General features: G+C 39.8%; 1 protein-coding gene across 2 annotated transcripts in view; it reads left to right on the top strand.

The window, feature by feature from the left end:
* sgms1b (sphingomyelin synthase 1b) overlaps positions 1 to 26,247 on the top strand; it is a 59,598-nt gene that overhangs the window by 17,679 nt on the left and 15,672 nt on the right. The window contains exons 2-4 of one of the 2 annotated variants that reach the window (XM_055647256.1): positions 1,144 to 1,210; positions 13,203 to 14,093; positions 16,248 to 16,365. In XM_055647256.1, the coding sequence (XP_055503231.1) occupies positions 13,468 to 14,093; positions 16,248 to 16,365 (744 nt within the window). In that variant the 5' untranslated portion in view covers positions 1,144 to 1,210; positions 13,203 to 13,467. The remainder of the gene's footprint in view (positions 1 to 1,143; positions 1,211 to 13,202; positions 14,094 to 16,247; positions 16,366 to 26,247) is intronic. The other variant, XM_055647255.1, reaches the window with a different exon arrangement.

The raw sequence follows: 26,247 nt of genomic DNA, 5'->3' as shown, positions 1-26,247 counted from the left end.
ACATCAAGGGCTCGCAGTCGGGAAAGGCTAGTCGGAAGTTCCAACGTCGCGGACCGTTCGACCAGCCCCGACGCGGGGGAGCTGACATCCCCTAGATACAGGAGCTGAACGCCTCGACGCGGAGGGCCCGAACGCCGCCAGCTACGGGAGTCAAGATAGTCCCGTCAACGGGGGCTCGAGGCCCACGACCGAGGAAGAACAAAGTGTGGAATGTGTAGGAGACACTGTGGTGGATGTTCATGTTAAAATGTGTTTTTAGGACTGTTGCTTTTAGTTGTATGACTGACCTGGCCAGTGAAATTCCTCGTATGTTGCAATACATACTTGGCGAATAAAATCTGATTCTGTATTATCAAAAGGAAAGCACGGACTGTAAAAGTCCAGTGTATGCAAGGGCCAAGCACAACAAGAAAATGATGTTTTTTTTATTCTATACGACCATATAGGAAGAATATTCCTAGTATAGTGCGAACATTGTTTTTTTAATTAATAATTTGTTTAAGACATTCAAACCATAAAACCAAATAGATTCAGTGTATTTATTTAGGGGGACCGAAGGATTTCAAGATAAATTGAACCCCGTTTGATTAATGTTAGGGGGGTTGTCAGTGTTTCAGAGATGGCACATGAAGACGCAGGCTCATAGTTAGCAACAAGTTAAACTCATCATTTTGATATAATAGCCAGAGCTTTCTGATTGCAATGCCAAAGGAAGCCCAGTCATTTTAACAGATTGCCATTAATATGATGTTGGAAATGCAGGGTAATTACTTTTCACCATGAGTGATGTACTTGGAGAACCCATTCAGGCAGATGTCAGAGAGAAAATTGGAAAGATATGACGGGACTGGCTAGATGGATTGCAGTCTTTTCAATTCAATGTTTGTTCTTGCACAAGGTGTGGTTTTAGCATCTAATTACTAATTTCATTACAAATTTAATCCAAAAGCAGCACCCTTCTCGGCATCTGCATACAATGGTGTCTTGTGCGCGGTGGAGGAAAGATCGGTGGAAACAGGGCCATGACGTGAACGCTCTTTCCTTAACCCCCTCGTCCAACCAAGTTCATACAATATGATTTTGGTTGGTTTAATACCATAGCTGCAATTCATATACTGACGATTGGAAACCTTTGTTTTCCAGAAATATATTATCCGGAGCCTTAATCGTCTGGTTTTGCAATACTTTTGAAGAGTGACACATCAAGTCAGTAGGTTAAAATATTTTAATCAAGTAGATTTGCTCGTAGCTTTTAAGATCATTGTTGCAGTTCTAAACTAAAGGTTCCTGTATTTTTATTTAAGATACTAGTTGGCATCAAGTTAGCAGTGAATCATTCAAGACTTGAGGAATTAAGACGTTAGATGTTTAGCGTTTGTTTCCAAAGGATGGAAGACGTGAGCGGCACTGTGGCGCAGCAGTAGAGCTATTGCCTTACAACGCCAGATACCTGAGTTTGATCCTGACTGTGGGTGCTGTCTGTACAGCGTTTGTATGTTCTCCCTGTGACCTGCATGGGTTTTCTCCAGGCGCTCTGATTTCCTCCCATACTCCAAAGACGTACAAGTTTGAAGCTAATTAGCTTGGTGCTGGTCTGTGTGGATTTGGTGGTCTGAAGGGGCTTTTTCCACACTATCTCTAAACTAAATTAAACTAAACTAAACCTACGAATACGAAGCATAGTCACAGAGTAAGTGATTTGCTTTTTAGGACAATGAAGGGATTAATGAGCCTCTCCCACGATGCGAGTTCACACGAGCTCTCCCGAGATATTTTTTAAAAAAAATCAATAAACTCGTGGTAAGTACGTAGCTGGTAAGTACGTAGCGGGTACGTCGGAGCTCGTGGATGTCTCGTAGCGGCTCATAATGTGAAAAATTTCCAAGTAAAAAAATACTCGTGATGAGGCACCACGAGTTTGATTTTGTTTAAAACTCGGGAGAGCTCTTGGGTGAACTCTCATCATGGGACTGGCCCTTAAGTCTTTGTAATTCTCTGTGCCAGAGGGCAGTGGATGCACAGACACACCACGTGGTTACCTAACCTCATGTCATATTGACCTTCATACAAAGATGAATTGCATACTGCAGCAGGAATGACTTGCTGTAAGTGTACAGGAAGTTGGTGAGGCCACATCTCAAGGATTGTGTGCAGTTTTGATCTTTTCCAGGAAGGAGGTTCTTGCCATGCTCTAGACCAATTCTTCTTATAACAGGACTGACATATGATGAGGGCTTGCATTCCTTAGAGTTCAGAAGAATTAAAGGGGGACTCCATTAATTCTTGTCAACAGATTAAAAGGAAGAAGAATGATTGTATTGAGGTTACTGTTGGAAAGATAAGAGTAAAGGCATATGAGATGAGAATTATTTTCACCCAGAATGGTTGACCAGTCAAATATCCCACTGCAGAATACAATTAAGGCAAAATTATTAATTATATTGAAGGAGGCAAATTTTGTACTAATGGCAGAAAAGATCAAGTGGTTTGGGGGGAAAGCAAGAATTTAGTTGATCATATTGAATGGTTTTCTGCAGCTCCTTTTTGTTGTTTCTATTTAATAAATCTTTGGTCTCAATTGTTTTTTGTCTGAGTGTATGTGCATGTAATGGTGCTACAAGCACGATTTTTCATTGTAACTGAACCTAATTGTATTCATGACAACAAACCTGAACTTGGAGTAGGTTTGATTGGGCCATATTACTACTTCAATTTATTTTGCTTTTATATCCTGTTCAAATGCCACGATAAACAAATTAATGGCTGGGGGCATTTTTAATTTTTATTTTTTAGCAGTGCAATGATGTTGTTCGCCTCTGACCTAAAGGTTGATTGCAAAGGTCATCTGCTCTTTGTGATAGAGGTTTCACCTTTTTAGTTTCAGTTGCTCTCTGAGATCTCATGGAGAAACTAGCAGTGAAAATGTCAAAGGCTAAACAGTGAATTCTCATGCAGCACAAACAAAAGCCTTTTTCTTTTGGGAGAGTGAAATACAAATCAGGTTGCAATTGCATAAATGTATGAAGTCAAATTGAACAACGGGAATTATTATCCAAATTTAAATCTGGATTTTAAGCAGTCAGTTACGTATCTGAGTGGTAATTATGGCTGAGTATTTCTTTAGAAGATATATTTCATGCAATGAAATATGCTTTAGAGCTTTTTATAATGAGAATACTTTATAAATATCTGGAGTAGATTGCAAAACTATCTCTATTGAACAGAAAATAACTGATGTGCTATGTTTGTGTCAAGCTCGCATCTGACTTTCTAATACGTGCATCTGGTATCTAATTTGATTGTTTTTATTTGGTCGCGGCTCAACAACATTCTGTAACGTTAGATATATATCAAAATATTGTTTTTGGAACATGCACTGAATGCGAAAAATGAAAACATTTAATAATAAAAATAGAAAAAGCTGAAAGAACTCAAGAGGTGAAGCAGCATCTGTGGACAGAAAAACAGTCAACCTTTTGGAACAGTGAGAAATCATGCAACTTATATAGTTGTTAAAAAAAATGCTGGTGAAAGTCACTCCAGTGTTTTTTTTTCCATCTTCAATTTTTCCAGCACCTGCAGTTTTTTCTTAAACATTCCAGGTACCGGAGATGACGGAAGTCTGCGGGCTGGATGATTGCTGAACAAAAAAATACGCCTGTGGGCCAAATTATTTCAGGTTAGGGGCCGGATTCGGCCCGTGGGTCATAGGTTGCCGATCCCTCATCTAAAGAGTGCACTGCAACATTTTTCGTCAGCAATTCCCAAATGCAAAGTCCGACCTGGACATGATAACATGGTTACTATATTAGCTGCAAGTTAATCCTGGAAACTGCACGAAAGGAATCCATTCAAAACAGGCTGATGGTTTATAAAGGCAACTCACTAGCATAATACCAATTAATTTGTAAACAAACTCTGTCACTGAACAAGTCAACATTTTGGTTCTGTGTCAATTGTTCAGAAATTAAGACAGATATTTGAATCAATAGGTTGCAGATGCTGGTTAAAAGCAAAGTGCTGGAGTAACTCAAGCAGGCGGCAACTCTGGAGAACATGGATCAGGCAATGATTTTGGTTGGGACCCTCCTTCAGACTGATTGTACGAGGGGTGTCGAAAGCTGGAAGAGATGTAGGGATGGGACAAGGTCTGGCAAGTGATCAAAATATTTGATTGGACAAAGGCCAAAAATGAAAAGGCAAACTGTGAGATGAGATATGGATGGGAAGGGAATGGAGGGTTATGGTCTGAGCGCAGGTATATGGGACTAGGGGAGATTATGTGTTCAGCACGGACTAGAAGGGTCGAGATGGCCTGTTTCCGTGCTGTAATTGTTATATGGTTATATTATATATGGTTATATGGATGGAAGATGCGAAATGTGAAGCCAAAAGAATGAAAATGGATGAAAGAGGAGTGTGGTTGAGGGGGGGGGACACATCTTTAGTTTAGTTACCTAAAATCGAATAATTCAATGTACATACAGTCGTGTAGTGAACAACCCAAATCCTGCCCCCACCCTCCCTTTCCTCCACTCTCTGTGCACCACCTGCTTGAGCATCCATCGCTCCCCTTCCCCATCCCCTTCTGCCTATATTCCTCTGGGTTCACAGTTCATGCCTTTTCTATTGTTACTTCCTTATTGCGTACCTTGTCCTTTGGCCTTTGTACAGCTATCTGCCAGCCAAAACTCCCCTCACTCCATTTATCACTTGCCAGACTTTGACCCAGCCCCTCCTCACATCCAGCTTTCTTCCCTGCTTCCCCCCTCCCCCACTACAATTAGCCTGCAGAAGGGACCCAACCTGACCTAACCATGTTCTTCAGAGATGCTGCCTGATCCACTGAGTTGCTCGGGGATTTACTTCAAATCAGTGAAGTTGGTGCGAAAGAATCAACATATGCTCCAAGTTCACCAGGTTAATTCCCGGGATGGCGGTACTGTCATATGTTGATAGAATGGAGCGGCTGGGCTTGTATATTCTGGAATTTAGAAGGATGACAGGAGATCTTATTGAAACATGTAAGATTGTTAAGGGATTGGACACACTTGAGGCAGGAAACATGTTCCTGATGTTGGGGGGAGTCCAGAACCATGGCCCACAATTTAAGAATAAGGGGTAGGCCATTTAGAATGGAGATGAGGAAAAACGTTTTCACCAAGAGAGTTGTGAATCTGTGGAATTCTTTGCCTTAGAAGGCTGTGGAGGCCAATTCTCTGGATGCTTTCAAGAGAGTTAGATAGAGCTCTTGAAGAGATGGGGAGAAGGCCGGAGTACTGATTGTGGATGATCAGCCATGATCACAGTGAATGGCGGTGCTGGCTCGAAGGGCCTAATGACCTACTCCATCTATTGTCCAAATATGGAAATGTTAGTTGGGTTAAAGGTCTCGCAGACTATTTCATGTACCAGCCTCGTGCCTAAATTGACTGGTAATCTCAGTTTTATTTGAACGAAAAAGATCAAATAATATCTGCCAATGATTTTTGTTTAAATTGCAAAAACCCATCTATGATTTTAATAACCAATGTATTTATTAATCAATTATTTTGAATACATGATACATGTATTTTTTTTATTTCTATTTATTTTTCATGCACACTGAATGGACACTGGTTGAGCAACGTTTTTTTGTTTCCTCTGGGTATGCGAATACTCAGGAAATGACAATAAAGATATACAATACAATACAATACAATTTTGAAATCGCCAACAAAGCTAACATATTTTGTTCTATCTTTTTACTGAACTTCAAATATCCATTATTTTCATTTGTTTTTGTTGAAGGCAGTTGTCTTAATGGGCAAAGATAAAGCATTGTTTTGTGTGACATTTTGTCATTTTACTTTTCCCGTGTAAAACAATATTCTTGAATATTTCAATATTTTGAAAGGAATATTTGACTAGTTCAATTTCGCTTTTCTGTTTCCACGATTTGGCAAAGTGCAGTAATTAAATATGCTTCTTTGTTTCAAAGTCAGTGAATACATTTTTTTTCAAACACTGCAGATTAGAATTTCATAATCCTTGTGCTTTCTTGCTTTCAACCTGTGGATTCAAATAGCATTTGTTGTACTGATCATGAAATCTTATTGTACTGGTTAATCCTTCTACTCAACCCTCTCTAAAATGTTTGGTTTGTAAAATGAGTATTGTACAAAACAATATTTAATTATACCATGTTACTCGAGGAGGAAATGTTAATACACTTCTGCAAGCATCTTGTCAAAAGATCATGACTAATTCTGCCAACATTACAGATATTGCCAAAGCCCATATAAAATATTGAAGTCAGTGTGGTTGTATAACACATCCTGATTACGACATCACCTAAACCTTTTGATAGGATTTTAAGACTAAAGAACTATAGAAGTAAACTGTTTTGAGGTACGTAACAGTGTAGATTAGCATATTGTTCATATCCATAATATTTGCATCTTTATATCTCTTCTTTAAATAGTGTTAAAGCAAATTTGCATTTACTTTTGATCATTTTTGTTTCTCTGTGGTGAATTGATCTCTTAGTTTTGCATGCTTTTGCATCCTGTCAAGACCAGAGACCTACCTGAAGAAACTACTATTGTTTATGGATATGAATTTAATGCCTGAATCTTTTTTCTAACTGCTACTTTTTGGATTAACACCTCCATTTAAAGCATACGGACATCTCAAATGCTTGAAAGTATCTATTTATTTGTTTAGGCTGTAGGCTCCTTGGGTTCTGTTCAGAGCTTGCTTTGTTATGTTTATCTTGCCATATTTTATAGGCCTTTCAGAATATTCCATTAATCGATTTTGACAATTGACTTCTGCAGATTAGACTGCAGAAATCCAGCTAGTGCGAGTTTATGAAATGATTGGCCTCGCTCAGTTTAAGGACATTTTTGTAAAGTGTGATTGCTTTAAATGGGCTTCATTGTGAATTGTTCTTGATTAAACCGTATTTTTGTGTGGAGAATTGGAAAGGTTATCTGTGGGTGAGTGCTGATGCGCCTTCAGTTCAATTTTGTTTATTTTGGATTTTTGTTCAAAATGAAAAGTGCTGCATTAACAAATGACCAGTAACAACATATTTCAGGAAAAGGGACAAAGGCAACAAGTATGCTTGTGCTATAAATGATAGCTGCAAGACAGATGTTGGTTGCTATTTGGATAAAAGCAAAAAGTCAGTTTAAGATGTGTAGGAAAGAACTGCAGATGCTGGTTTAAATCGAAGGTAGACACAAAATGCTGGAGTAACTCAGCGTGACAGGCAGCATCTCTGGAGAGAAGGAATAGGTGACGTTTCTGGTCGAGATCCGTCTTCAGACTGACCTTCAAATTCAGTCTGAAGAAGGGTCTTGACCCAAAAGGTCACCCATTCTTTCTCTCAAGAGATGCTGCCTGTCCCGCTGAGTTGCTCCAGCATTTTGTGTCTACGGTCAGTTTAAGATGTCATCCATGGGAACTCGGTTATGATTCATTATCTTCATTTCCGCTGAAATCTCTAAAAGACCATGAGATCTCCAATGTGTGACGTTTCGGGTCGAGACCCCATTTCAGACTAGTTAGGGATAAGGGAAACCAGAGATATAGACAATGTAGAGAGATAAAGAACAATGAATGAAAGATATGCAAAAAAAGTAACGATGATTAAAGGAAACAGGCCATTGTTAGCTGTTTGTTGGGTACAACTTGGGTGGGAGAGGGATAGTGAGAGGGAATGCCGGGGTTATTTGAAGTAAGAGAAATCAATATTCATACCACTGGACTGTAAGCTACCCAAGCAAAATATGAGATGCTGTTCCACCAATTTGCATTTAGCCTCTCTCTGACAATGGAGGAGACCTAGGACAGAAAGGTCAGGGTGGGAATGGGAAGGAGAATTTAGCAACCGGGAGATCAGGTAGATTCACGCAGACTGAGCGAAGGTGTTCAGCGAAACGATCGCCCAGCCTATGTTTGGTGTCGCCGATGTATAAGAGTCCACATCTCAAACAACGGATACAGTAGATGAGGTTGGAGGAGGTGCAAATGAACCTCTGCCTAACTTGAAAGGATTGTCGGGATCTCTGGACAGAGTCGAGGGAGGAGGTATACGGACAGTTGTTACATCTTCTGTATTTGCAGGGGAAGGTACCTGGGGAGGGTGTGTTTTGGGTGGGAAGGGATGAGTTAACCAGGGAGTTGCGGAGGGAAAGGTCTATGGAAGGTGGAAAGGGGTGGAGATGGAAAGATGTGACTAGTGTTGAGATCCCGTTGGAGGTGGCGCAAATTTCAGAGGATTATGTGTTGTATGCGACAGCTGACAGGGTGCAAGGTAAGGATGGGGGTGGGGGACTCTGTCTCAGTTGCGACTGGGGGTGAGAGCAAGGGTGGAGGTGCGGGGTAACGAGGAGACACGACTGAGGGCCTCATCTATGATGGGTGAGGAGAACCCCCGTTCCCTAATGCCTGTCCCGCTGAATTATTCCAGCTTTTTGTATTCACCTTCAGTTTAAACCAGCATCAGCAGTTCCTTCTACACACAAGATCTCCAATAGCTGAATCTGGCATTTTAAAGATCCTTCATTATTGCAATAAGCATTGATTTGCTCTCTAGTTATTTATCACTATGGATATGCTGAGCTGCAGTGTAATAAATTAGATACATAACTAAGTTGTGAAGTAACTTGTGTCTTTCTCTGTAACTTTCTTCTGAAGTTGATTCTTCCTACACATATTGTCAGCATTATGTACAAATCTATTTGCAGGGAGATTTGCACTCCCAGGGCTCTGGAGTGAGCAAAAAGTTGAAGGATAATACACAGTAATCATATTTCCCCCAGAGTCAATTTCATTTTGGTTGAGATCGTGTCATTCAGTGATAGTGCTGGAAGAATAATTAGTTTTAGCAGAAAGCTACATGAAAGATGTTGATTTGAGAGGAAATGATTTGTTCAGACATGTTTGTGTGGTCTCTTACTATGTAAGAGTGAAGGTTTTGAGCTTTCTTTTCCTTTGGTGACCCATGTTTGAAAGGGAGTAGATAGTATAAGGAGAGAAAGTTATTGTATTATCAGTTAACCTGCCAGCCAAGAAAGGAGATTTTGAGTTGTAATGGAGACAAATTGGTAAGAAGTCATTGGTGACTGCTGATGCTGGAATCTAGAACAATGCTGGGAGAACTTGGGTCATTCAATGAGAGAAGTAAATCCTCACTCTTATAAATCCTCTTTGTAATGCAATATTAATCAGTGGTTCCAGGGTACAGATGGAAGTTTTGATTGATAAGTCTTGGATACTTATCTATTTTAAAATTCAATAATATGATTGTGAAAAATATTTTAGGTTTGGTTTGGAAAAATATCAGATATTATATCAAGGCAAACTTGGTGCTTTAGTTCCATTATCTTGAGAAACCATGGTGCATCTTGAAGGACACCTACTAGATTTATTTTTCACAATTAGGAAATTGTTGTAATCTGTTCTTAAATTGGCCCAGCTCGTCCATGCTGACCAAGAAGCCATCTAAGATTATCCCATTTGCCTGGGTTTGCCTTTCCTATTCATGTAGCTGTCCAAGTATCGTTTAAATACTGTTATAATATCTAACTCATCTACCTCTTCTGACAGATCGTTCCATATACCATCAATTTCTGAGTGAAAAAAGAGCAGATTGAGCATTCATTCTCACAACTTCAGAAGAATGAAGGGCAATCCCATTGGAAAAATTTAGAAATCTTAAATGATTTGTCAGGATTGATGTAAAGTTAATGATCCACCATTGTCTATTTAATTTCTGATGTGGTTTTTTTCCCGTTGCTCGACGCGGTTTCCTCCCACACTCCAAAGACGTACTTGTTTTCTAGGTTAATTGGCTTCTGGAAATTGTAAATAAAACTTGCCCCGAGTGTGTAGGATAGTGCTAGTGTGATTTCAGGTCAGCGTGGACTAGGTGAGCGATGGGCCTGTTACCATGCTGTGTCTAGAGATTACATCTTAAAATAAGGAGTCAGTTTGCAGGTGAAAAAAAACCTGCCCATACGTGAGTGAATATTTGGTTTTCTATGCGCTAGAATGCTGTGGTGGCATTGTTGCCATGTATATGCAAGATGGGCTGTAACGTTTTTAAGTAATAACATTGAGGAATATGTAGTGTTGTAAAAATATGGTAATGAGGGTAGTATTGACTTATTATTGTCATGTGCAGAGATGCAGTGAAAAACATTTATATTAACCATGCATGTGAATAAGGAATTGGGAAATTCTGCCATGACTATTAATTAATGTGGTCCAATAGGTTAAACTGGTTCCCAGCGTGATGTTACCTTGTAGAGTGTTGACTCTAGTGTCAATCTGTTCATTTGCAAGTATGTTTTCTTCCCACCACAAAACAATAGTTGACATCTTCTCAAGCTGCACAGTGCTGGAAATCTGCCCAGATTCTCTACTCCACACTTCTGCTCTGCGAGGATCCTACTATGATTACCCTATGTAACACACTATGTGTTGTTGGGCTAGGAACATAGTATGAATATCTCCCTGCCCTTGGTTCTCCAGTGGCAATGAATTGCCAACAGTTCTACGTAACTGGCTGTCATGCTTGGTTTGGGAAAGCTGGGCTCTAAGCTTGCTACCACAGTAAAATCTCTGGGCTAGTGCGAAATGTATACCAAAGAAGGGAAGGAGACAATCAGCTTCTTTCAATCATTAGTAGTTGATGAGAGAGACTGTATGATCCAGACAGTCTGACACATGGAGAAGCCGCTGCCTGCCCACAGTAATGTGCTGCTTATAATGTGTCAGTCAGGGTGTTGCCCTGAGCTCTTGTAAATGTCGGGAAGTGAGTTAAAAATCACAAGATCTGCTTCTGACGCAACTACAATTTGTTTCCAGTCATTTGCAGCATGTTAATCGTAGGACACTTAGCAATAGTAATGCCATTAACTGGCTTCTGGAGTTTCTGAGTGGCAGTCCTGTTGGTTAGAATGGTTGATAACATTTCCTCCACCCTAATCCTCAAACGCTGATGCCTCTAAGGGTTGTGTGCTCAGTCCCTAGATCTACTCTGTACACGCATGTTATGCCAACTCGATCTTTAAATTTGATATTGTTATTATTCTTGTTGGCCGGGTTAAGAACATCAAAGCGAAAAAGATTGAGAACATGGTTTCAGAACAGCAACCTCGCCCTTAACGTTATCTACACAAGTTAGTTGTTGACTGAAGGAAGTGAAGGGGTGAATATATCACTGTCATCCATGGAGCTGCTGTAGAGTTGTTGACAGCTTCAGGTTTTGCGACATCCATATCACCAGCAATGTAATCTGATCAGATGATCAAGAAAGTTCATCCATGTATTTACTTGGGCATCTGAGAAAATTCTTCATGTCCACCATGAGCTTCTTGAACTTCTACAGATGCTCTATAGAAATTATTCTGTCAGGCTGCAACCCTGCCTGGTATAGCAAGTGCTCGGCTCTTGACTGCCTTAAACTGCATAGTGTGTTGAACCCATCCCAGTATATCACAGATTCATCACTTCCTTCCATCCACTTCATATTCACAGTGCACTGTGTTAGGAAGACTGGTAATAATGTCAAGGATACCTGAAATGCAAGGACTGATTAGGGATTGTAGGCGTAGCATGAAGTGTGAGAAATTGTGTCTCGCATTATTTACCTAATCTCTTGGTCAAAATCCTGGAACCCCTGCCTGTAACAGCATTGCGGGTATTCCCACATTGCGAGAACTGCTGCAGTTCAAGAAGGCAGCGCACCATCACTAATTTCTCATGGGCAATTAGGGATGGGCAATTAAATGCTGGCTCAGTCTGCGAAGCCCATAACCATTGAATGAATAAAACAAATTGTGTGCTTCATAACTTTGTATCCCTGAATATGATCATCAACCTGCTGCAAAGGAAACAAAGTTTGCCTATTCCAGTCAGTCCTTGTTGGTGAAACATTGTACATCAGACAAGTTCCTGATGATTTCCTCTGCACTCCCCAGCCCCATCACCAGTGCATCACTTCCTTCCTGCAGTACCACATAGTACTACAGCTGTGGCCAAACCAATATTTTCCATAATTATACCATGACATCCATGCTCTTTTATTCTATGCCCTGGCTAATGAAATATCCCATGTGCCTACTGAGCCTGTGCCGTGCTCTTCAGGGCTCCTTGAACGTGTATACCAAGATCCTCAAGTACCTCAGTACTTCATAGCGTCCTGCCATTCATTGTGCAAGTCATAGCATTATTAGTCCTCCCAAAATGTATTACTTTATTGGTTTGGGTTTAAATTCCACCTTTAATTTATTTAACCAACTGATTAATATTGTTTTGTAGCTGAAGACTGCTCCCCTTATTGTCAATAAAACCACAAGCCTTCATGTCAGCTATAAATATATGCCTCCTCTGTTAACATCCAGATTGTTTTCATAATGTAGCGCTCATAATACGACCAGTTGGCCTATAAAATAGAAATTAAAAATCAGCCATGTTACTATGAGTTAAGATTAGAGTGGGCAAGGATGGTAGATTTCTCTCCATGAAGCACATTAATGAACCAGGTGGGGTTTTGCTGATCATAGCTAGGGAACTTTTAATCTACATTATTAACATTATCTTCTATTGCTCAGTGTGGGATTTAAACCTCTTGATTCTGCATCATTGATCTAATCCATTAGATTATCAAAATGGCAGTTTAACCCACATCTAATGAATTCATGGATAGGAACTGAATTTTGTGATAGAGAAAGTGTAGTGCTTTATTTTACAGTAGCATTTAGTAAAATGCAGTACAATAATGGCCAGTTGCTAAAATACAAGAATAAAAATAGGGGAATTTAACAAAATAAATGGATGTGAACAGAGCAACTCACATTTTGTGTTGGATTATACAATTGTGGGATTTCGTGGGTAGTTTTGAGTTTTGCTCTGAGTGTTTGATGACTCTCATTCCTGCCTATAGCTTCTGTAAATTTTATTGAATTTGGACCAAAATTTTCATTAATGTAAAGCAAGTTTTCTTCACAGGCCTTAATGAATAATTTATGTTTCTTTTATTTGACTTGCATTCAAGTTTTACAACAATATCTTCAGTTTAAATTGGAACTTCTGTTACAGGGGTATGAAATTATCCTGCCGACTTAATTTAATTCTAATGTTATACTTGCTTTTGTCATTTTTGCAGAGATGTTCAGTTTTTTTTTTTTTTGTTTCCTACCCCATAGGTTCACTTTTCACCTCACAAAATACGAAAATTGCACCTGAAAAATGGAAGCTCTTTAAGGATCTGCTAGCTGTGAGAAAACTTCAAACCAAATCACCAGATAAACTTTGTGCCAAACAGGATTCTTCAGACGTTTTTCTTAATGTGCTGTTACAATGAACAAGCCATGGGACGACCCCTTTTTTAACCTGAGAAGGGGAGTTATTCTTGAAGATGCTGCTGCCAATTAGTACTTGTTTTTAGTGCACCTGAACTTTGTTACTGAAATGAAGGAGGTGGTGGAATGGTCATCCAAAGATGTGCTAGAATGGCTGACGGAACATGGCATGCAAGAATATACTGATGCATTTCAGAATAAGCTCGATGGCCTGGGCTTATTAAGACTTTCTCGAGAGGATTTCCATAGGCCACCGCTGTCTCTTGTTGCATCAGATAATGGACAGCAATTGCTGGAAAAAATAGAAACACTAAAGATGGAACATCACATAGAAGTGCACAAGAATGGACATGCCAATGGTGATCTTCACATGAGTTCCCTGAAAGCCGACAGCCAGAATGGCATCCATAATAAAACCAAAAGAACTGGGTTGACCAATGGTTACCGAAAAGAAATGATTCAAATCATTATGCCAGAACAGGAGTGGCTTCCATCTTCTCTGGAATGGTGGAAGACTGGTGTGGCTTTCCTTTATGCACTTTGCTGTTTTATACTTACAACAGTGATGATATCAGTTGTCCATGAACGTGTGCCTCCCAAGGAGGAACAGCCACCTTTACCGGACAAATTTTTTGATTATTTTAACCGGGTGGAATGGGCCTTTTCCATCTGTGAGATTAATGGCATGATACTTGTGGGATTATGGCTGGTTCAGTGGGTGCTAATGGAATACAAGTAAGTAAAATAAACTATGTAACACATGTTGTGTTTTCAGGTGTGCCGATTTAATTCCATTTATGTTTTAAGAGGTTCCACTTCAATAACCTAACAAACTAGCCGATTATATTTAAGATCCAGATTTTACCCTCAAATTTAGTAATAAAAATAACGTGAATTTTGGTTTTATGTCTTCGAAGGCACGTTCGTATTCTAAAAGGGTAATCTAATTGAATTTGCACTTGAAGAGAGTAGCATTAAAAACCGTGCTAACCATAAAATGGATTTAATTTGGAATGTAATTATCTGTTTCAATTGAATATATTGTGGAGTGCTGATGTACAGGAATTTAGATGAGATGCAGTTGGCAGTCACATTGGTGGAGTATGTGGTCAAAAGTCTGCCAGACATGTGATTACGTTCAAAGTTAGGGTATTTAGTGAAAGCAGACTTTTTCTCAAGCTATATTAAATTATGCAATCATAGTCAAGGTGGCATAGCGGTAGAGCTACTGCCTTACAGAGCAAGAGACCCAGGTTCAATCCTGACCATGCGTACTTGTCAGTACGCAGTTTGTACGTTCTCCCCATGACCTGCATGGGTTTCTCTGAGATCATTGGTTTCTTCCCACACTACAAAGACGTACAGATTTGTAGGTTAATTGGCTTATATAAATGTAAAATTGTCGTGTGTGTGTGTGTGATAGTGTTAATGTGCGGGGATCGCTGGTCATTGTGGACTTGGTGGGCCAAAGGGCCTGTTTACGCGTTGTATCTCTAAACTCAACTATCATAATCATAATAGACTCAGCATATATATTCAATCATGTATAAAGATATTATCTGTCTGGAGGGGATTTGGTGGTCAATGATTAAGAATGTATTGGACTGGAACATATTTGCAGGTGAGAGGAATAAGTGCAGGATTTACAAACCTCACTGTGGAAAAGATAAAATGGAAAAAGACTGAAAATAACTGATGCTATTTTGATTACAGAGAGGCTTGATAAATATTTGATGAGGGAGAGCAAAGGCTTAAGGAGTAAATGTAGACTTAAATATGCATAAATGATTACAGTGCCAATCCTAAGAGGACTGGAGTTGAATAAAATTGCATAAACAAACTCTAATTCTGTCTTGGGTTTAAACACTGGTGTGGGCCATAAAGAAAATGTATTTTTACTCCTGTAAATATAATCTGGCATAATTCACCCTGACTAAATCGAGTATTGACAAAGAGGTAGATTCTGGGCATTATTATTTATTTGTTATTTATTGTTAATTTTTTTTATTTTATTATTTGTATTATTAATAAGTTGCCAATTAATTGATTATCAATGGATAATTATTAACTAATATTGAATATTGTTATTATTTAAGTTATTAGCCTATAAAACACCTTTCCAGTTACATTGGTGTAATATATCATATACAGTGTTTTCTCTGGACACCATATAGGTTAGTAGTTTAATGAAATACCAGATTTTAAAAATAACCTGAGCAGATGTGCAGAGTTTCACTGGAATATGAATCTGGATAAAGAATGATTTCTGAACCCTAAAGAATACCAGGAGAAATTATATTAAATCTTATCAAATATTTTTGTTTGGTTTGCATGTTGCTTGAAGATAGTTTACAGCAATATCAGTAACAACGCAACTGTACAAGAAATTGCAGCTTCAGTGCATGTAAAGTTAATTGTTTTGAACCGGAATAGTCCCACAGTTGCATCACAGCCTGTGAGCAACAAGGAGATCTAGTTGGACACTCTATTTTTGATTATTCTTGATTAATTCTGCATTTCGGCAGCTTAAAATTGGCACTTTTTTCCTTATGAGGAGAGGTTTGCTTTGGTTGCACTGCCTCCACGTAGGTAGTCACCCTCTGAGGTGTCTGTCCCATTTTAAGCCCCTTAAAGGTATAATAATTGAAAGCATTTTTATTTATGTTTGTCGGAGGGGGGGGGGGGGGGGGGGGGGGGGGGGGGGGGGGTGGGGGGGGGGGGGCAATTTTGATATTTGAAATGGGGGGGGCCTTTTGATTGGGGGGGGGGGGGGGGGGGGGCAATTCAGCCTTAATTGCAATTTTGATATTTGAAATGTTAATGTTTATTTTCCCTTATCTTTTATTCTTATCCTTCACTCCCCCCCCCCCCCCCCCCCCCCCCCATCAGATCCATTGTTGGCAGGAGATTCTTCTTCATAGTTGGCACCCTTTACCTATACAGATGTATCACAATGTATGTAACAACACTCCCAGTGCCTGGCATGCATTTCAGCTGTTCTCCAAAGGTGAGTTTTCCCACAGTAAAGTAAAACGAAAGAAAAGCTCTAAATTCCCGAAAGGTGCAGAATTGTGTTCCATGCTCTTTGTAAATGTAACATTAAATGACCAAGTAAAATTAAAACAAAAAAAAATTCTAATCACACCAACTGAACATTTGATCATTTTCAGTGAAATTGCTAGCCAAAGTATGCATTTGAAATATGTTCATCCTAAAAATAAAAAATATTATCTTACTCTTAATAAAATTTGACTAGTTTCTGCAAATTACATGCAAATTTATGTGGAAGAATACTGAGGAGCATATAACTCATTGACGATTGAATATATCTCATTAAAGTAGAACAAACATTTAGTGGGAAAAGTTGCGTGATGTTTAACTGTTAAATAAATTATTGCTATTAATTTCTTGTTCCAAAATAATTCAATCAGGGAAGCAGTCCCCGACTTCCCTACATTGAGAATATAATGACTTATTTGATCTGATGTTGAAGTGGTTTAAATTCTTAATCCTAAATTTCTAAATTTTGAATTTGAGTTTGACAATTGCAGTTCCTGCAAGTGCTCAGTCTGACAGCTCACTTGGTGGCTGCATGGAATACAGGAATGGAACAATCCAAATTATCAACATTGGAACTAATGGTTTATTGAATTTTCCATTGACTGTGGATTTGAGCTTTTCCAGTTTATGAAAAGGCTGAGTAATGGGATTAATTAATGCTTTTTCCATTGATTAGTTTATATATCGTTCCTTGCTGGTATTTCTTAATACATAATTCAAACGCTAAAAAAAATATTAGTCTTAAATTGAATGAATAGCACTCCTATTAACGCCAACTTGATTTAATGTTTTTAAAAAAAAATCAGTTATTGTCCTATGTAATCCCAAGAATGCTTCATACTTTAAAGAAACAACCCAATGTAGTTGAATGTAATCAATTATGTTGAAGCCAGATCTGGATTAGTTGTAAATTATAATTTGTTCATTAACAATATGTTCTACTGGATTTGGACTGTCCAAAGCCAATTCAGTAATCCATTTTACTATTCACTATTTGTGCAGTGCTTGATTTTTGGTTTGATCAGTTGAACCTCGTATCATTTTAATCTTATTGAAGGAAGTGCTCTTGGGTTGGTTATATGTTTACATGTTTACATGGCAAATATATAAATAGCTGAGATCTCAATCACTTGATATCTAGAAGGTCTTGTGATCATTTGAAGCTCCGTATAATACAAAGGAATTTGTCCTTTGAAAATTGCTTTTGAAACGCTTCAACTAATTCCATATGGTACTTGGTTTTACCTGTGTTTATCTAGTGGAATCCTGAGAGGAAAAGAACCAGGCCATTATAAATGTCTGTGGTTAAATTTGTGGGATTAAAATGCATCAACATTGATGAGCAGTTCAATTTACAAAACATATGTCTTGATAGAGGAGGGGGGGGGAGGAAGTCAAATAATGGGAGCATTACTGTTTTCATCTTTATATTGTGATGTCAGTGTTTTTCTAGTTGTAAAACTAGCCTCAATTTTTGAGTGTTTTTAAAATTTGGAATTGGGAAGGATGTGTAGGAAAGAACTGCAGATGCTGGTTTAAATCGAAGGTAGACACAAAATGCTGGAGTAACTCAGCGGGACAGGCAGCATCTCTGGAGAGAAGGAATGGGTGACGTTTCGGGTCGAGACCCTTCTTCAGACTGATGTCGGCAGTGAGTGGGCAAGAGATAGAATATAGTCGGAGGCAGTATGACTGGTGAGAGAACTGGGAAGGGGGAGAGGATGGAGAGAGAGGGAAAGCAAGGACTATTTCGTATTTGAAGTTAAAGAAGTCAATGTTCATACTGCTGGGGTGTAAGATACCCAAGTGAAATATGAGGTGCTGTTCCTACAATTTGCACTCTGACAATGGTGGAGGCCCGGGACAGAAAGGTCAGATTTGGAATGGGAAGTGAAGTTAAAGTGCTGAGCAACCGGGAGATCAGGTAGGTTAAGGCGGACTGAGCGGAGATGTTCAATCACTGAGCCTGCGCTTGGTCTCGCCGATATAGAAACATAGAAAATAGGTGCAGGAATAGGCCATTCGGCCCTTCGAGCCTGCACCGCCATTCAATATGATCATGGCTGATCATCCAGCTCAGTATCCTATATGTAGCAGATATTTGGAAATGGGAAATTGTGTACAATTTGATAAGTCCACGGAAAATAAATGGGAAGATGAGATGGGATTAAGGCTAAGGATTGGAAAGTTTTGGAAGAATGGGTCTTTTATTAATTAAAAGAGGTGGGTAGGGACTGACATTGTTGAGGTGGTAGAAGGTAGCAGTCGTGTGAAGAACCTTTGGATATATTGGAGAATCAGATTTAGAACCAATGAAAGTGAATCTTGGAAATATTGCGGAGGAACAGCGTGTTGTTCTTGAACCAAGGCTTGAGAGTTCTTCCAAAGTGACTTTAGAGCCTCCACTCCACTAATACAAATGGATCATAGTTGGAGATATAATGAAGATTGTTTCCTTGAACAATGGAGGGTGATGAATGAAGGTGTTTGGTCTGAGTTCTTCAAGAATTTCCACCTTACTGAAATTTGCAAAAGGCTCTTTAAAATGTAATGTAGTTTAATATAATTAATTTTATGGAAAAAATCTCTGATTTCCAGAAACACTGGAAAAAACACTGGTTAAATGGACCTGCTGAATTTAAAACCGAATAGTAATTTACAGGGACGGTGGGTGAATATTTTTGGATCAACTACTTACTTTGGCATTGTGTTCCATATACCCACTATCCTCTGTGTGGGAAATAAAAGGTCAGATTCCTATTAAATCTTTCCTCGCTCACCTTACACCTATACTCTCTAGTTCTTGATTCCACTGTCCCAGGAAAAAAAAAGACTGCATTCGCCCTATAAATTCTGATGATTTTATACATCCTGAGCATCCTGTGTTCCACAGTATAAAGCCCACCTCTCCCTATATTTCAGGTTTTCAAATCCCAGCAACATCCCGTTAGATCTTCTCTTCCCCCGTTTCCAACTTAATGGCATTTATCCTGCAGCAGGGTGAGCAAAACTGAACATAATACTTAAAATGCAGTTTTGCCAATGTTCTTTACAACTGTAACATAATTTCCCAACTTCTATACTCTATTCCCTGACTGATGAAGGCCAGCATGCCGAAAGTTTCTACCTGCAACACCACTTTCAGGGAAACTATGTACCGTATTTCCCGGCAATGAAGATGCACCTTTGTTGAAGACGCACCCCCAATAACTACCCGACAACCACTGTTTGCGCCTGTGCCAAAGGACACTGTGGCTAGTTGGCAGGCAGACGAGCAGAAGGCGCTGATGTGGCGGCTGGTTGCGCTGTCTGGTCCCGGCGGCCGCTCGCAGCCACCCGAGCTACTGAGGGAGTTGCTGGCATGATCCCCCGACTCCCTCCTTTTCAACGCTCCTGCCCTCCCTGCAACTTTACTCCTGGCAGCCCAGCCTAGTTTGCTACTTTGTGCTGACCCGGGCCAGACTCCCCACACAATGTGAAAGGAACTCTCTTTTCCCCCCCCCCCCCCCCCCCCCCCCCCCCCCCCCCCCCCGACGCGACGCTGTCCTTTTAAATCAGCTGCCAGCAATGAGGGATAGACTTGATATCGTTCTTGATGTTGCTGTACTGAGGGATAGCCAAGTCTATCTTTCTTGGCTGACAATCTAAACTTTGGCCTCCACAATGCAGGTAAAATTTTGAGTCTTATTTTAGGGTAAAAAATAGCGTCTTCATTGTCGGGAAATACAGTACTTGTACTCCTGAATATCTGTGCTCTTCAACACTCCCCAGGGCCCTACTTGTTTACTGTGAAGGTCCTGCCCTGGTTTGACTTCCCAAAATCGAGCACCTCACATATCAGAATTAAACTCCATTATCCATACTTTGTCCCACTTAATCAGCTGGTCAAGATCCCGCTGAAATTCTTGATAACCATCTTCACTATCTGTAATACCACTATTTTAGTGGATCTGTAAACTTACTAATTACGCCCTGTCCATTCTCATCCAAATCATTAATATAGATGACAAACAGCAATGCTTCAGCACTGATCTCTGAGGCAGACTGGAATTAGATCTGACATTTTATATAAGATTTCTACTGTATTATAATTGTAGGATGTGCGCATCTTTACAACAAGACATTTATGTTATGATTTTGGACTGATTTTATGTTGACATTTTCCTTTGTGAAAATGAATCTAATCAGTGCACTAAAGAAATAGATCCGTTTGATGTGAGGTTTTTAGCTAACCTCTTGACATGTATGTTAGCGAAAAATGGTCTTTCCTAGCACATATAAATTGCTTCATCGGAATTATTAACCATGTAAAATTTGGTAGAAAAGATTGCAGAGTCACAAATTGCTGGTAAGAACACAGTTTGAAATGAGTTGCCTTTCATTTTTTGTTTGTCCAGATCAATGGGTTTTGATTAGTATTTGCGTAATGTTGAGAGATTTTGTTTTTGGGGGAATAATTTATTTATGGAAATATGCTTTATTTGAGATGATTTGATTTCTGTCAAATGGGGGGAAAAGGCTAGTCAATTCCCCATGTTCATAAATAGTAGAAAAGATAAAACTCATTTATAACAGTGATGTAAGTGTTGTGTTCTTTTGTCATTGGATATTTAAGGGTGCATATCTTGAATGTGTATGTAGCCAGTCAAGTTGTAACCATTGCAATCTTATTTTCTGCTGCCTGAGAGATTGCATATTTTATTTTTGGTATTGCTTAATTTCTAAATACGCCACAAGGTCAAACAAACACAAAATATTTGATGCCCAATATGCAAAAACTGCAAGCATGTCAGTGTGCAGTTTGACTCCAAATATTGTTTTCCTATCACGCCTCGCTTCCCACATTCTCTCCTTATCTTTGGACCCTCTATCCTCTTGAGTCTGCCCCTTGCTGTGCCTCTCCCAACTGTGAGAATCCCCTCTTGCCAATGAGTATAGATTTTAGCTCTTTCTTGGATGCCAACTAAAAATCGTCATTGTTATTACTTGCTTTCCATTAACTGTTCAAATATTAGTTAAGCCACTTATGATGGAACAGGCAACATGAGGATATAAGCATTGTAATACCTTGTCTTGAGAACAGGGCCCCGCTTAGCCATTCTGCCTCTTCTTATAATCCATGCCAGCTTGTGAATGACTAGACTCGGGCAGATGCATCCTGTTAATAAAAGTTTAAGGTTCTGCAGATGCTCAATACTGCAACATAGCTTCCTGTACTTTCCTCAACCCATACTTGTAGCACCAAATATACTGTAGTTGAAAACTTGTCTGCCTTGCTGCTCGAAAAACAAGGAACTGCTAGAGAAACAAGGATCTGCAGATGCTATTTTTTTTAATGAACACGACGCTGGGATAATGGGGCTTTCTCACGGGGCGACTTGACGCAAGATGTAACCAGAGTGAAGTGGTCTTGGTCTAGCACGATATCACAGATATAACGGGGGGTAGATAAAGAGTACGGGTACTCGGCATTTCTGTTATTTGTGCGAGTGACTTGTCCGTCTCCCGAGCTTTCCCGTTAAATCTTGAATGAACATTGTGAACTGTGAAGTGTTGTTAAATCATCACGTGGCACAAATGAACACTCAAAAATGAAAAAGAATGAAAATTGGATTATATCACCTCCCTTCAACTATTTTGTGTTTCAGCATGAGAGGGATTATAACATTAGAGACATTCATCTTGTAGTGATGTGTTAATGAAGAATTGCAGACATCAATCTGATAGTAAAAAATATATTTATTTAACAATGAGGTAAACAAGCACTGACAATCAAACTGCTGAGTTAAAAGCTTTATCACACTACAGGCTATAATAAAATGTGGAGCCTCCAACAGAAACAAAGTAATGCCCAAGAGGAAAAAACACACATTAACATTTATACATTTATAAGGACTCTAGATGTCACACAAAATGGTGAGTGGCCAACAACTAAAATAAACTAAAACTCAAACGGTTAAAGACTACATAAATAATTCTCAACGTCCGAGGGATAACTGGACTAATTGACGTCAGCGAAACCATCTGCCCCTTCTTGAAATTGTGTTTGTGCACTGCCCTCTCTGTAAACAAAAGGCAACGATGGAATTCTAGCAGGCTGCTGCTCTGTAAACATCAGTGGTGATGGTGAGTGTCTCTAGAAGGAAATTAAGAAGTACATATGAAATATTTCTCACGGACCATAAAAATGCGGGACCTTTCAGTAGAGTCCCTTTTAAAGATTATAGTTATTTTCTTGAATCTCATTAACATAACTCATGAATAAGTTGATGTCCATATGCGGATGCAAATCTTTATTTTTTTTTAATTCAATCCCACAGAAGACAATTGTTTACCTGTTCAGCACGGAATTGTGGCTGTGCTCCCATTGCACGCGGCACTCCATATGTCCTATCTGTATATTTTCGAATCACGGAGTGATGTATTAGTCAATGCATTAAAAAAAGACAGATTATGAATTAAATTTGTGAGAACACAGATTAAAGCGCTCACTGCTCACCGCTCAGCTCTGTCCAGCTTCCGGGTTCACCGTTCGCAGGAGTTCCCACGGTAAACGCAAGAGTTATTACGGATATCGCACTGGCCACTACGTCCATATAATGTTTCAATGTTCAACCACAAGTGTACGTCACTCTTGGAGAAATTCAAGCTTGCTTGAATTTTCTCCCGAGTCAAAAAGTTACACGAGTACCTGCTGTTAGCGCCACGGTGGTCCACGAATGCCGTACGGTTATCGTACGAGGTTCCCACGATGTTCAACTCTGGTTACCTCTTGCGTCGTCGCCCCGTGAGAAAGCCTCATAACTGATTTATTTTTAAAAATAAATAAATAAATAAAATAAAGTTGAGCAGAATTTCCAAATTAAATTCCTTTAAGACTTGTGTTAATCTGCTGCTGAGTGCTGCATCAGTCCTCGGGCACAAAGGACAATTACTGAATCTTTCACTACATTGAACTTGAGGCCTAAATAGCAGTAACTGCACACGTGTTGATTTGACTGCCCTGTGTTTAATTTGTCAAATTATCTTTTTAATTCTTCAAGCATTTTCACTTAAATAAAACACGTTTTGAAAAATCTCATATAGTCTGTTACTGTTTTTAATAAAACTATACTGCTAGATTTTGTAGAAATTGACAAGTGTTGCCATATGGTCCTAAATTACATTTCATAAGTTTTTTGATACCTTTAATCTATCTGTCATAATGACACCAAAAGAAAGTTTTGATTTACTTCCCCTATGTCTATTCAATTTCACTTTGAAATTATTGATGGTCATCATTTCTACAACTTTTATTGGCATTAAGTTTTCTTAGTTTATTTTAGAGTTACAGGTGCACACCCTTTTATCTGGAAGCCTTGGGACCAGACACTTCTCGGATTTCGGAGCGCTGTGGCCGCCGACTCCCAACATCGCGGAGCTGGGGCTGCGGGCGTCCGGCTGCGGGCGGCGCTGGATTTGGAGCGCCGCGCAGCCAGGGGTAGAGTTGCCATGGGTCGGAGCTACAACCGGCGCCGCACGCGGCCGGATGCCCGCAGCCCCAGCTCCGCGATGTTGGGAGTCGGCGGCCACAGCGCTCCGGAGCTTACTGCACGCCGACCCGGTAAGGCATTGTCCGCTCCCCGCCTTTCCGACCAGGTAGGGGACTAAGAATTAAAGTTTCCCCCCTTCACCCCTCCCCCCCCCCCCCCCTTCACATAAAAGCCCTCCAAACTAACTGACTAACATTTAAGCAATGATTTACAGATGTTTAAGTGTCTCCCCGGGGAGGAGGCAGCCGCTACAGTAGTACAGACCTGGGTTGACTGTGGGTCGTTTCGGGTCAAGTTTGGCGCCAAACGTGAGCTTTGGTGTGCAGACGACATCCTGGAAAAAATGTCCGGTTTTCGGAGCTTTTTGGTTTCCGGAATTTTGGATAAAAGGTTGTGCACCTGTAGTGTGAAAACAGACCTTTTTGCCCACTAAGTCCAATGCTGACCATCGATTATCCATACATCCCACCTTCACATCCTACACACATTAGGGACAATTTACAGAAGTAAATTGAGCTACAAACCTGCACGCCTTTGGAATGTGGGAGGAAACGGGAGGAAACCGGAGCACCCGGAAAAAAACCTTCGTTGAGGTACAGCCTGCCCTTTAGAATGGGTGTCTCATGCCCACCAGGACTATTTTCAATTCTCCACAAATCTGAAACCTGCCTTCTCTACACCATGCCTTAAGCAATGTATCGATGTTCCGCATCTTCCAGAGATTACCTCCAGGGTCCCTACTTTTTAAAAGCCTGACTATAAATTTTAAATATCTGTCCTCACTCTTTTGTTGTTATCGACATGGGCTATAATTTCTGTTTTATTTCAGTTAATCCTGTAGAATATTCTGCACATTTTCCATGATGCCCTTCATTCTGCCACGGAAAGGCAAAATATTGTGAGGATGGTTACAGAAATGGCTGATTGTCCATCCAGCTATAGTATCTCCTGTAGGACAGCATTCCTATATTTTGCTGTTCTTTAGGCCTTACCATTGGTTCTATGGTCTTTGCTGGGCTCCTTCATGTCAGCATATGAATGTGGTACATAAACAGAAGAATGTAACATTTTCTGTTTCCTACATTTCCATTTACTATCCATAACCCACTATCTTTATTGGTTGCATACTGTTTTACAGTGAAATACTTTGTGGTATCCAGGCACATCATACCACACATGAGTACAACAGGTAGAGCAAAAGAGAAAATAAAGTGCAGGTTAAAAAGTGGCCCAATTAAATAGACTTTAGATCCTTAATATATGTAAACTCTGTTCCAGTGTCTGATAACAGTAAGCACAAAGCTTTCAAGCTTTTGTTTATTCAGCCTGATGGAAGACGGGAGAAGAGAGAACGACCATGGTGTGGGTGGTCCTTGATTATGTTGATTTCTTTTCCAAGGTAGAGTGGTGGATGGAGTCGATTGCGTGGTGGTGAGGTAGAGGGGAGAGGCTGATATCTGCAATGTCCTGGGCATGTCCGTGACTCTCAAATTTCTTGCAGTCTTGGGGAGAGCAGTTGTCATCTCAAGGATGTGACAGGATGGTTTTGATGAATCATCAGAAGAAATTGGTATGGGTCATTGGTGACATTTCCATAGAGTTGAGGAAGTAGAGGTGTTAGTGTGCCACGTTATTAGGCCACGTTGTTGTTTTTGGTCCAGGTCAGATTGTTGGTGAAATTTTCCCCCAAGGAATTTGATACTGTTAACCATCTCCACCTCAGTATTATTGTATAGGCTGGAGCATGTAGTTCTTCTTGCTTCCTGAAGGTGATCACTAGCTTTATCATTTTGTTGATAGTGAGGAAGAGCTTGTCTTGACATCATGCTGCTAAACACTTATTGTGCTCCACGATTCAGCCCACTATGGTGTTATAAATGGAGTTGGAGTGGAATTTGGGGTGTATAGTAAGCTGAGGGCGCAGCTTTGCAAGATGCTGGTGTAGGGAATTATCGTGCTTGTTGCCGAGTCATGGAACATGTACAAATGCAGAGGCCTGAAGTTCCTCAGTGGCACAGAAATTGCAAATGACAACCTCAGCTACACATCCATGAGCTTAACGCGGATCTCTATTCTCCATGTAAGAATTTAGTTACTACTTTGTTTCAACTATTTTAATTAATGCATCCAGATCTCTACTGTAATCTAGCTGGGATTCAAAAACTATAATCCTCACCTGCATCTTTGTATTCTTCCTATGTTTTTTTTTCTCTCCTTTAGTTCAATATTCCCTATAAAGTCTCATTGCAGTTAAAAAAAAGTCTTGCCTTTTAATCTCCAATCCCATATACTCGTTT

Source organism: Leucoraja erinacea, chromosome 15 (assembly GCF_028641065.1).
Source record: "Leucoraja erinacea ecotype New England chromosome 15, Leri_hhj_1, whole genome shotgun sequence".
In the NCBI taxonomy this organism is placed as follows: Eukaryota; Metazoa; Chordata; class Chondrichthyes; order Rajiformes; family Rajidae; genus Leucoraja; species Leucoraja erinaceus.
This window is presented reverse-complemented; position numbering and strand designations above follow the sequence as displayed.